Genomic DNA, 12730 nt, shown 5'->3' with positions numbered 1-12730 from the left:
TTTAAGGAATCTCCACACTGTTTTCCATAGTGGCTGTACTAGTTTACATTCCCACTAGCAGTGTAGAAGTGTTTCCTGATCACCACATCCATGCCAACGTCTACCGTTTTTTGCTTTTTTGATTATGGCCATTCTTGCAGGAGTAAGGTGGTATCACATTGTGGTTTTGATTTGCATTTCCCTGATCACTAGTGATGTTGAGCATTTTTTCATGTTTGTTGGCCATTTGTATATCTTCTTTTGAGAACTGCCTATTCATATCCTTAGCCCACTTTTTGATGGGATTTTTTTTTCATACTGATTTATTTGAGTTAGTTGTAGATTCTGGATACTAGTCCTTTGTCAGCTGTAGAGATTGTGAAGGTTTTCTCCCAGTCTGTGGGTTGTCTGTTTACTCTGCTGACTGTTCCTTTTGCCATCCAAAAGCTCTTTAGTTTAATTAGGTCCCAACTATTTACTTTGTTTTTATTGCATTTGCTTTTGGGTTCTTGGTCATGAAATCCTTGCCTAAACCAATGTCTAGAAGGGTTTTTCCAATGTTATCTTCTAGAGTTTTTATAGTTTCAGGTCTTAAAGTCCTTACTCCATCTTGAGTTGATTTTTGTATAAGGTAAGAGATGAAAATCCAGTTTCATTTACCTACATGTGGCTAGCCAATTGTCCCAGGACCATTTGTTGAAAAGGGTGTCCTTTCCCCACTTTATGTTTTTGTTTACTTTGTCAAAGATCAGTTGGCTATAAGTATTTGGGTTGATTTCTGGGTTTTCTATTCTGTTCCATTGGTCTATGTGCCTGATTTATACCTATACCAAGCCATTTTGGTGACTATGGCCTTATAGTATAGTTTGAAATCAGATAGTGTGATGCCTCCAGATTTGTTCTTTTTGCTTAGCTTGCTTTGGGTATGCAAGCTCTTTTTAGGTTGCATATGAATTTTATAATTGTTTTTTCTAATTCTGTGAAGAATGATTGTGGTATTTTGATAGGGATTGCATTGAATTTGTAAATTGCTTTTGGCAGTATGGTCATTTTCACAATATTGATTCTACCCACCCATGAGCATGGAATGTGTTTCCGTTTGTTTAGGTCATCTACGATTTCTTTCTGCAGTGTTTTGTAGTTTTCCTTGTAGAGGTCTTTTGCCTCCTTGGTTAGGCATATTCCTAAGTATTTTTTTTTTGCAGCTATTGTAAAAGGGGTTGAGTTCTTGATTTGATTCTCTGCTTGGTTACTGTTGGTGTATAGAAGAGCTATTAATTTGTGTACATTAATCTTGTATCTGGAAACTTTGCTGAGTTCTTTTCTCAGTTCCAGGAGCTTTCTGGAGGAGTCTTAAGGGTTTTCAAGATAAACAATCATATCATCAGCAACAGTAACAGTTCGACTTCTTCTTTACTGATTCGGATGCCCTTTCTTTCCTTCTCTTGTCTGATTGCTCTGGCTAGGACTTCCAGTACTATATTGAAGAGGAGTGGTGAGACTAGGCATCCTTGTCTTGTTCCAGTTCTCAGAGGGAATGCTTTCAACTTCTCCCTATGCAGTATTATGTTGGCTGTGGGTTTGTCACAGATGGTTTCTATTACATTGAGATATGTCCCCTGTATGCCGATTTTGCTGAGTTTTAATCATAAAGGGATGCTGGATTCTGTCTAATGGTTTTTCTGCATCTATTGAGATGATCATGTGATTTTTGTTTTTAATTGTGTTTACATGGTGTATCACATTTATTGACTTGCATATGTTAAACCATCCCTGCATCCTTGGTATGAAACTCACTTGATCAGGGTGGATTATCTTTTTGATATATTGTTGGATCTGGTTAGCTAGTATTTTGTTAAGAATTTTAGCATCTATGTTCATCAGGGATATTGGTCTGTAGTTTTCTTTTTTGGTTATGTCCTTTCCTGGTTTTGGTATTAGGGTGACACTGGCTCCACAGAATGAATTAGGGAGGATTCCCTCTTTCTCTATCTTGTGGAATAGTGAGAAAAGGATAGGTACCAATTCTTTGAATGTCTGATAGAATTTTGCTGTGAATCCATCTGGTCCTGGATTTTTTCAGTTGGTAATTTTAAAATTACCATTTCAATCTCACTGCTTGTTATTGGTCGGCTAAGGGTATCTAATTCTTCCTGATTTAAGCTAGGAGGGTTGTATTTTTCCAGGAATTTATACATCTCTTCTAGGTTGTCTAGTTTATGTGCATAAAGCTGTTCATAGTAGTCTCGAATAATCTTTTGTATTTCAATGGTGTCAGTTGTAATATCTCCTGATTTGTTTCTTAATGAGGTTATTTGGATTTTCTCTCATTTTCTTGGTTGATCTTGCTAATAGTCTTTCAATTTTATGTATCTTTTCAAAGAACCAGCTTTTTATTTCAGTTATGTTTTGCATTGCTTTTTGTTTCAATTTCATTTAGCTCTGCTCTGATCTTGGTTATTTCTTTTCTTCTGCTGGGTTTGGGTTTGATTTGTTCTTGTTTCTCTAGTTCCTTGAGGTGTGATCTTAGAATGTCAGTTTGTGCTCTTTCGGTCTTTTTGATGTAGGCATTTAGGGCTATGGACTTTCCTCTTAGCACTGCCTTTGCTGTATCCCAGAGGTTTTGATAGGATGTGTCATTACTGTCGTTCAGTTTGAAGAATTTTTAAATTTCCATCTTGATTTCATTTTTGACCCAATAATTATTCAGAAGCAGTTTATTTTATTTCCATGTATTTGCATGTTTTTGAAGGTTCCTTTTGGATTTGATTTCCAGTTTTATTCCACTGTGGTCTGACAGACAACATTTCAATTTTCTTAAATTTATTGAGGCTCGTTTTATGGCCTCTATCTTGGAAAAAGTTCCATGAGCTGTTGAATAGAATGTGTATTCTGTGCTTGTTGGATGAAATGTTCTGTATATATCTGTTAAGTCCCTTTGTTCCAAGATATAGTTTAAATCCATTGCTCTTTGTTGACTTTCTATCTTGATGACCTGGCTAGTGCTTTCAGTGGAATACTGAAGTCCTTCACTATTATTGTGTTGCTGTCAATCTTATTTCTTAGGTCTATTGATAATTGTTTTGTAAATTTGGGAGCTCCAGTGTTAGGTGCAGATATGTTTAGGATTGTGATGTTTTCTTATTGCACAAGGACTTTTACTGTTATATAATGTCCCTCTTTGTCTCTTTTAACTGCTGTTGCTTTAAAGTTTTGTCTGACCTAAGAATAGCTACCTCTGCTCACTTTTGATGTCCATTTGCATGAAATGCCTTTTTCCACCCCTTTATTTTATGTGAGTCCTTATGTGTTAGGTGAGTCTCCTGAAGGCAGCAGAAGGTTGGTTGGTGAGTTCTTATCCATCCTGCAGTTCTGTATCTTTTAAGTGGAGCATTTAGGCCATTTACATTCAATGTTAGTATTGAGATGTGAGGTACCATTCCATTCATCATGCCATTTGTTGCTTGTGTACCTTGTTTTTGTTTTTGTTTGCTTTTGTTTGTTAACTTGTAGTTTTGTTTTATAGGTCCTGTGAGATTTATGCTTTAAAGAGGTTCTGTTTTGATGTGTTTCCAGGATTAGTTTCAAGATTTAGAGCTCCTTTTAGCAGTTCTTGTAGAGGTGGCTTGGTAGTGGCAAATTCTCTCAGCATTTGTTTTTCTGAAAAAGACTGTACCTTTCCTTTATATATGATGCTTAGTTTTGCTAGATACAAAATTCTTGGCTGATAATTGTTTTGTTCGAGGGGGCTGAAGATAGGGCCCCAATCCCTTCTAGTTTGCAGGGTTTCTTCTGAGAAATCTGCTCTTAATCTGATAGGTTTTCCTTTATAGGTTACCTGTTGCTTTTGTCTCACAGCTCTTAAGATTCCTTCATCTTAACATTAGCTAAAGTGATGACAGTGTGCCTAGGTGATGATCTTTTCGCAATGAATTTCCCAGGTGTTCTTTGTGCTTCTTGTATTTGGATGTCTAGGTCTCTAGCAAGGACTGGGGACGTTTTCCTCAATTATTCCCCCAAATATGTTTTCCAAACTTTTAGATTTCTCTTCTCCCTCAGGAACACTGATTATTCTTAGTTTTGGTCGTTTAACATAATCCCAGACTTCTTGGAGGCTTTGTTCATATTTTCTTATTCTTTTTTCTTTGTCTTTGTTGAACTGGGTTAATTCAAAGACCTTGTCTTTGAGCTCTGAATTTCTTTCTTCTACTTGTTCAATTCTATGGCTGAGACTTTCCAGAGAATTTTGCATTTCTATAAGTGTGTCCAAATTTTCCTAAAGTTTTGATTGTTTTTTCTTTATGCTGTCTATTTCCTTGAATAATTCTCCCATCACTTCTTGTATTATTTTTGAATTTCCTTGCATTGGGCTTTACCTTTCTCTGGTACCCCCCTCACTAGCTTAATAACTAATCTACTGAATTCTTTTACAGGTAAATCAGGAATTTCTTCTTGGTTTGGATCCATTGCTGGTGGACTAGTGTGATTTTTTTTGGGGGGGGGGGTGTTAAAGACCCTTTTTTTTTTGGTCATATTACCAGAGTTGGTTTTCTGGTTCCTTCTTATTTGGGTAGGCTCTTTCAGAGGGAAGGTCTAGGGCTGAAGGCTGTTCAGATCCTTTTGTCCCACGGTGTGTTCCCTTGATGTAGTATCTCCCCCTTTTCCTGTGGATATGGTTTCCTGTGAGCCAAGCTGCAGTGATTGTTATCTCTCTTCTGGATCTAGCCCCCCAGCAAGTCTACCCAGCTCCAGGCTGGTACTGGGGGTTGTCTGCATTGAGTCCTGTGAAGTGAACTGTCTATAGGTCTCTCAGCTGTGGATGCCAGCTTCTGTTCCAGTGGAGGTGGCAGGGGGGTGAAATGGACTCTCTGAGAGTTCTTAGCTTTGGTGGTTTAATGTTCTATTTTTGTGCTGGTTGGCCTGCTGCTGGGAGGTGGCACTTCCCAGAGAGCATCAGCTGTGGTAGTATGGAGAGGAACTGGAAATGGGCGGGGCCCTAGAACTCCCAAGGGTATATGTCCTTTGCCTTCAGCTACCAGGGTAGATAGGGAAGGCCCATCAAGTTGGGGCAGGGCTAGGCATGTCTGAGCTCAGACTCTTCTTGGGTAGGTCTCGCTGTGGCTGCTATGGGGGATGGGAGCAAGGTTCCCAGGTTAGTGGAGTTGTGTACCTAGGAGGATTATGGCTGGCCTCTGCTGAGTCATGTAGGTTTTCAAGGAGGTAGGGGAAAGCCGGCAGTCACAAGCCTCACCCAGCTCCCAGACAATCCAAATGGCCAGCCTCACTCCCACTGTGTCCCCCGCAACAGCCCTGAGTCTGTTTCCAGGCAGTGGGCGGACAGGGCTTGAGAACTTGCCTTGGGCTACCTGCCCCTAAGCTGAGAAAGAAAAGGGCTTGGGTCTTCTCCTACCTGTGGAGTCTGCACACCATATTCACGCCCTCCCCTGAGTTATGGCTAGGAGGCTTCTTGCCCAGGTCAAATTGTTTCAAAGTTCAGCTGGAGATTTCCTTCTCCCTGTGGCATTTTCCTGTGCCTCTGGCCACCCTCCCGATGGATTTCTGTGGTGACAGGCAGGAATGATTTGCTTGGGGACCCAGCGAACTCCAAGCACCTTTCCTGCTGCTTCCTCTACCCCTGTATTTCGCTTGGCTCTCTAAATTGACTCAGCTCCTGGTAAGGTTGGAGACTTCTCCTGCAAACAGACCTTCCGTTTCCCCAGTAAGGGTATGTGTTTGGGAGAGGAGGATCTCTCTTTCCCACTTCCAGAGTTGGGGCACTCACAATATTAGGGGTGTCTCCTGAGTCCTGCAGAAGCAGTTGCTTCCTTCAGAGGGTCTGTGGGTCTTATTGCAATTCCTGGTTTGTTCTTGCAGTCATTCTGGAGCTAAAATTCACAATGCGAGCCTCTGCATGCTGCTCTGTCCGTCTGAGTCGGAGCTGCAATCTAGTTTTGCCTCCTATCCGCCATGATGATCTTCCATTCAGGACATTCCCATTCACCTTTTGATGCATATTGGAGTTGTTTCCAGCTTTTGGATATTATAAACAAAGTTGATAGGAACATGTGTGTAAATCTTCATGAAAATATGTGTCTGTTTTGTCTTGGGTAAATATCTAGAAGCATAATATTTAATTATAGGGTATGTGCACCTTTTAACTCTTTAAGAGTATAACAGAGCCAGGCATGGAGGCTTATGCCTGTAATCCTAACACTTGGGGAAGCCAAGGTGAGAGACCTGCATGAGCCCAGGAGTTTGAAAACAGCCTGGGAAACAGAGAGATCCTGTGTCCAAAAAAAAAAAAAAAAAAAAAAGCATGCCAGACTGTTTCCAAAGTGGCATTATTTTACATTCCCATTCCCACCAACAGGGTATGAGATTTCCAGTGGATCCACATCGTCTTCAGCACTTGGTATTGCCAATCTTTTAAATCATAGCAATTTTAGTGGCTTTGTAGTGGTATCCCATTGTGGTTTCAATTTGCATCTCCCTAATGACTAAAAACATTGAGCATTTTCATGTGATTTGTCAATGATATCTCTTCTTTGGCAAAGTGTCTATTCAAATCCTTCACCCATTTTAAATTGGGTTGTCTTATTAATCAGTTGTACATATTCTTTATATATTTTAAACTCTTCATAAGACATGTTTCACAAATGTTTTCTCCTAGTCTATAAATTGCCTTTGATTTTCTTAACTGCGTCTTTCAAACAGTTAAATTTTAGTTTTGATGAAATACCAGTTATCTACTTTTTCTGTTATTGTTTAATCAGGATTTTTGCATCTTATTTTTGCATAACTCAAGATCATGAAGATTTTCCTCTATGTTTTTCTTTTAGAAGTGTCATAGTTTTAGATTTTATATTTAGGTCTATGATCCATTTTGATGTGTTTTTAGATCTAGAAGGAGGCAAGGTTTATTTCTTTGTAAAAATATGTCTCATCATTCAAGCACAAGTGCTGAAAAGTCATCCATTCTCCAATGAATTGCTTTGGCACCTTTGTTGGAAATCAAGTTATATCTGTGTATGTCTGTTTCTGAACTCTGACCCATGGATCTATATTTCTATCTTTAGACCAATACCACATTGCCTTGATTACTGTAGTTTTATAATAAGTCTTCAGGCTGGGCACAGTGGCTCACACCTGTAATCCCAGCACTTTGGGAGGCCGAGGTGGGCAGATCACAAGGTCAAGAGATCAAGACTTTCCTGGCCAACATGGTGAAACTCGGTTTCTACTAAAAAATACAAAAATTAGCTGGGCGTGATGGCGCATGCCTGTAGTCCCAGCTACTCAGGAGACTGAGGCAGGAGAACCACTTGAACCCAGGAGGCAGGGGTTGCAGTGAGCCAAGATCGCGCCATTATACTCCAGCCTGGCAACAGAGTGAGACTCCATCTCAAAAAATAAAAAACAAAAAAAGTCTTCAAATCAGGTGGTGTAAGTTCCTAAACTTTAATCTTTTTTTGTTCAAAATAATTTGGCTATTCTGGACACTCTCTAGTTCCAAGAAAATATTAGAATCAAGTTGTCAATTTCAGTTAGAGTCTTGTTGGATTTTGACAGAAATCACATTGGATATAGATCAGTTTGGGGAGAATAGATATTTTAAACATGTTGAGTCTTCCAAACCTTGAACATGGTATGTCTCACCACCTAAATATTTTCTTTGATTTCTTCATTAGTGTTTTGTAGTTGTCAGAATAACAGATCTTTTACATATTATATTTACATGTAAATATTTCATGGTTTTTTGGGTGCTATAAATCGAACATTTTTCATTCAATTTCTAATTGTTTATTGCTAGTATACAGAAATAAAATTGGTTTTGTAAGTCAACCTTGCATACTGCATCTCTGCTAAATCCACTTATTAGTTCTAGTTGCTTTTTTGCATATTATTTGGAATGTTCTCCATAGACAATCAATTTGTCTGTGAACAGAGATGGTTTTATTTCTTCCTTTCTAATCTATATGCCTTTATTTCTTTTTCTATTGCACTAGGAAAGACCTTAGGTATGATAATGAATAAAATGGTGAGCTTGGACAGCCTTGCAGTGGGTCTTTCACCATTAGCAATGATGTTAGTTGTAGTTCTTTGTGGATGCCTTTTATTAGGTTGAAAAAGTTGTTTTTCTATTTCTAGTTTGCTAATTCTTATTGCAAATGAATGTTCAGTTTTGTTATATGCTTGGGCTATACCTATTCAAATAAACATGCTTTTTTTATTTTTTTTTATTTTTTTTTTTTTTTGAGACGGAGTCTCGCTCTGTCACCCAGGCTGGAGTGCAGTGGCACAATCTCGGCTCACTGCAAGCTCCGCCTCCCGGGTTCACGCCATTCTCCTGCCTCAGCCTCTCCGAGTAGCTGGGACTACAGGCGCCCGCCACCACGCCTGGCTAATTTTTTTGTATTTTTTAGTAGAGACGGGGTTTCACCATGGTCTCGATCTCCTGACCTCGTGATCCGCCCGCCTCGGCCTCCCAAAGTGCTGGGATTACAAGCGTGAGTCACCACGCCCGGCCGCTTTTTTTCTTTAGTCTGTTTTGCTTTACTGTTTCTTCTTGAATCTGCCATACATTGATTGATGTTCAAATGTTGAACCAACCTTGCATTCCCAGGAAAATGACCTCATAGTCATATGTATTATCCTTTTTATATAATGCTGGATTCAATTAAGTAAGATCTGTTGAAGAATTTTGTGTCTATGTTTATGAGGAACATTTGTCTGTATTCTTCTTTTCTTGTATTGTATTAGGGTAATGCTGGCTTCACAAAATGAGTTGGAAAGTGCCCCCTCTATTTTCTGGTAAAGTTTGTGTAGAACTGGTATTATTCCTTCATTCAGTGTTGGGTAGATTTTGACAGTAAAGGCATCTGGGGCTAGAGTTTTCTTTGTTGGTTCTTAACACAAATTATATTTTTAAAAGTAATTTATGACTACTCAGTCATAAATTATATTAAAGGAATATATCTATTCCTTAAGTGAGCTTTGGTAGTTTCTTTCAAAGCATTTGCCTGTTTCATCTAAGTCTTCGATTTAATGGGCATAAAGTGTTTGTAATCTTTCTTATTGTCCTTTTCATGTCTGTAATAATGTCTCCTTTTCATTCCTGATTTGTTGATTTATGTCATCTTTCTTTCTCTCTTTTCTTAATGAGCCTGGCTAAAGGTTTGCCAATTTTGTTCATCTTTTCAAAATATCAGTCTTTTAATTACACTCTATTGAGATGTGAAGAATGGAAAATAAATATCACTCCTTAACAAACAGGCAAACTACCTGTACTTCAGTCTACCTTTGGAGTTGGCGGCAAAATTTTAGAATAAGCTTAGTTCTTCTTTTATAGCTACTGGTCCTTCCTCCATGTCTAAACCTGCATATATACTCCAACCGCCATTTGTTTCAGTAGACTTCCTTGAAGCATCTGCAGACAACAGTCAAATGAAGGAGGAGAAGAGGGCAGGGAATTTTATATGTGGATCTTCTCTCGGTCATGTATTTATGAGTAAAGACTATCTTTCCCATTTTCCCATGATACGTATTAAATGATGACATACAACTTTAAGTCATTCTTTTTCTGGATAAAGTTGTTTGGTTTAAGTATTTTTTGTATTCACAAGTGCTCAATGATCATCTATATTTTCTTCTTCCTCAATAGACAATAAATACACAAAGAATATCTGAAACTTTAAGTCATTACTTCCTTCTCAGAGTGATATGATTACAGTGCGCCCACACATAATTTTATTCATGATATTAATTAGTATAATTTGGTCCAGTAAATTTCAGTTCAGATACAGCACTTTGTGTTTTAACTTTTATTTTTATTTTGAGATAATTGTAGATTTACATGCAGTTGAAAGAAATAATACAGAGATTCCATGTGCCCTTCACCCAATTTCCCCCAGTGGTAACATCTTGCAAAACTATAGCACAATATCACAACTGGGATATTGACATTGATAGTTGTGATATTGAACATTTCCATCATCACACGGATCCCTCATGTTTCTCACAGCCACACCCAATTCTCTCCCATCCTCACCCCCTCCTTAACACAGCCACCACTAATCTGTTCTCCATTTCTATAATTATGTCACTTCAAGAACGTTATATAAATGGAATCTTTTGGTACAAAACCTTTCTAAATTGGGTTTTTTCACTCGCATAATTCTCTGGAATTATAAGTTGCTGCCTATACCCATAGTTTGTTCTTTTTTTATTGCTGAGTAGTACTCATGGTATGAATGTACCATGGTTTGTTTAATCATTTACCCAATGAAGAAAATCTGGGTTGTTTTTGGTTATTACACATAAAGTTACAATAAACTTCAATGTACATGTTTTTGTGTGAAAACATGCTTATAATAATGTGAAATTCTATGCCTAATTTTCTGGTTGACAACTGTACAGCAACAGATGTCAAGGCATGTGCCAAAAGTGACAGACCACTTCTTTATAAATGAGAATTAACACTTACCAGTACTTGCAGCTTTAAAACTATCTGCCACCTGACTTTGAAAAGTTGTTGACGCTATCTCTTTGAGCTTCAATTACACAAGATAAATGTTTTTCAAAATGTATTATTTGAAATGTGAACTTCATGAAATGCTCTGAAAAAGAAGGCGGGGGTGGATTTCATGGCCAAAAAAAGTTTGAGGAAATGCTAAATATTGCATCTCCTCCCACTTTTTTTTTTTTTTTGAGATGGAGTCACACTCTGTCGACCAGGCTGGAGTGCAGTGGTACAATCTCTGCTCACTGCAACCTCAGCTTCCCGGGTTGAAATGATTCTCCTGCCTCAGCCTCCCGAGTAGCTGGGATTACAGGCGTATGCCACCACGCCCAGCTCATTTTTGTATTTTTAGTAGAGACGGGGTTTCACCATGTTGATCAGGCTGGTCTTGAACTCCTGACCTCATGATCCACCCGCCTCAACCTCCCAAAGTGCTGGGATTACAGGCATGAGCCACTGCACCTAGCTGTCCCCCCCTTTTTTTAATTAACAAAAGCACATTGGTGTACAAAAAGATGAATCTAATATCGAATTACTCAAGTTCAAATCCAAGCTCCATCACTTGCTAGATACAGTAACCCTCAGCAAGACACTCAAGGTTGAGTGCCTTCAAATTATATCTCAAATTACTTATCTGTAAAATGGAGATAATAGTACCCACTCACACAAATGGAAGAACAATTATAACTTGTTAAATGTTAGCTATTATTCTTACTGCCATGATTACCAGAGTCATCATCAACATCATCATGGTCTTATTAAAAATACATATGTTCAGGCTTCACTCCTGGAGACTGAGATTCATTAAGTCTGGGGTATGGTGTGATCCAGATGAAGAAGCAGAGGTTCATATTAAGAACATATCCAAGATAGTACTAAAGACAGGATTCAAAGACAGTCCAAATTGCATGGTGGGGAGGCGTAATACTTATGCCCATACACAAATTTAGTATATCATTTAAATTACTAACTCTGTGGTCCTGCAAAAAGTGTACAGTTCTCTCCCAAAATGGACTTGTAACATCATAAACTCATGATTTCTAAAGAGGTAATTCAATAAAATAAAATGCAGTTCTTTGCAGGTGGTACACACCAGCTTTCAAAAAATTCCTAAATATAGCAGTTAACATTGATACATCAAAGTTTCGTGAACCTTAGCTTAGCAAATCAGATCTGAAGACATTCTTTCCTTAGAAATAAAAAAGTTATGATTTCTATTATTTCTGTAGGTTCCATCACCACATTGCTGATTTCCAAAGGTCCTCTTAATGTCAGTACCAGGCAAATTTCCAGGACACTTGGGGAATCATTCTGAAGGTGATGGCAATCTTCTTACCACTTCCACAGCAATCCTCAAGTAAGCTTTGGCCTGGAAAAGAACAAACTTATTTGTTCTGTATTTCTCTTCAGCAGACACTGAATGACTCATCAACTGTTTGTCATAGAGGCCCACTGTATTTGATAGTAAAAAGGCTGAGTGAGATGAGGAAATTCAGTATTGAGAAGATAGTGCTGTATACATTGCAGGCGGCACAAGGAAGAAAGAATTTTAGATTATTTGGAGGGTAATTATTTGGAAGGTGACTCTCTGAAATAATATTTAGTACCAGAAATTACTGTTTTTCAAATTCTAATTCTGGTGTCAGCAAACTAGCAACCTAGTCTAGTTGCAGAGAAATTACACCTTTTTGCTCTGAAAAATTGATATCTTCAGTTAGAGACTGCCATCTTTAGCATAAGAGCTGTTAGTCATTTTAAGGAGGACTATTTATTACCATGCTACAGTTTATCTTAGGAAAGCATTTTCTTCATCTCCCCGAGAATGGTGTGTAACACCAGCACCAAGCACCTATAGGCTCTTTCACCTGGTAAATTTTGGATATCATGCAAAAAATCCTGGTTTCATTGTTACACTCTTTATGTCTGGGATCCCAGTGTCATGGGGCACTAAGATCAGCTCTTAAGCCACAGAGTGGGCCACAAGCTAACCTAATGCCTGCATTGTAATGATATTTGCATTTTAAGAGTTCCTTTAAATAAATATAATGCAAAATTACTTATATCCTCTACCTTATTCATACAAAGTAACTGTAGAACACAATAGTAAAATTTTCTAAAACCATTAATTTCTACATTGATAACTGATACAGTTTGGCTGTGTCCCCACCCAAATCTCATCTTGAATTATAACTCCCACAATTCCCACGTGTTGTGGAAGGAACCCGGTAGGAG

The 12730-nt window shown here is 38.3% G+C and overlaps 1 protein-coding gene across 4 annotated transcripts in view; it reads right to left on the bottom strand.

Annotated features, from left to right (window-relative positions):
* NUBPL (NUBP iron-sulfur cluster assembly factor, mitochondrial) overlaps positions 1-12730 on the bottom strand; it is a 322052-nt gene that overhangs the window by 77846 nt on the left and 231476 nt on the right. Inside the window, exon 11 of one of the 4 annotated variants that reach the window (XM_032180169.2) lies at positions 9726-11867. The exons of the other annotated variants lie outside the window; for them this stretch is intronic. Coding sequence (XP_032036060.1) covers positions 11805-11867 — 63 coding nt within the window. The 3' untranslated portion in view covers positions 9726-11804. Of the gene's footprint in view, positions 1-9725; positions 11868-12730 lie in introns of those variants that run through there. 4 annotated transcript variants of the gene reach the window in all.

Source organism: Hylobates moloch, unplaced genomic scaffold, assembly GCF_009828535.3.
Source record: "Hylobates moloch isolate HMO894 unplaced genomic scaffold, HMol_V3 SCAFFOLD_16, whole genome shotgun sequence".
Taxonomy (NCBI): domain Eukaryota; kingdom Metazoa; phylum Chordata; class Mammalia; order Primates; family Hylobatidae; genus Hylobates; species Hylobates moloch.
Note: the sequence above shows the minus strand (reverse complement) of the source record. Positions and strands in the feature narration are given on the sequence as shown.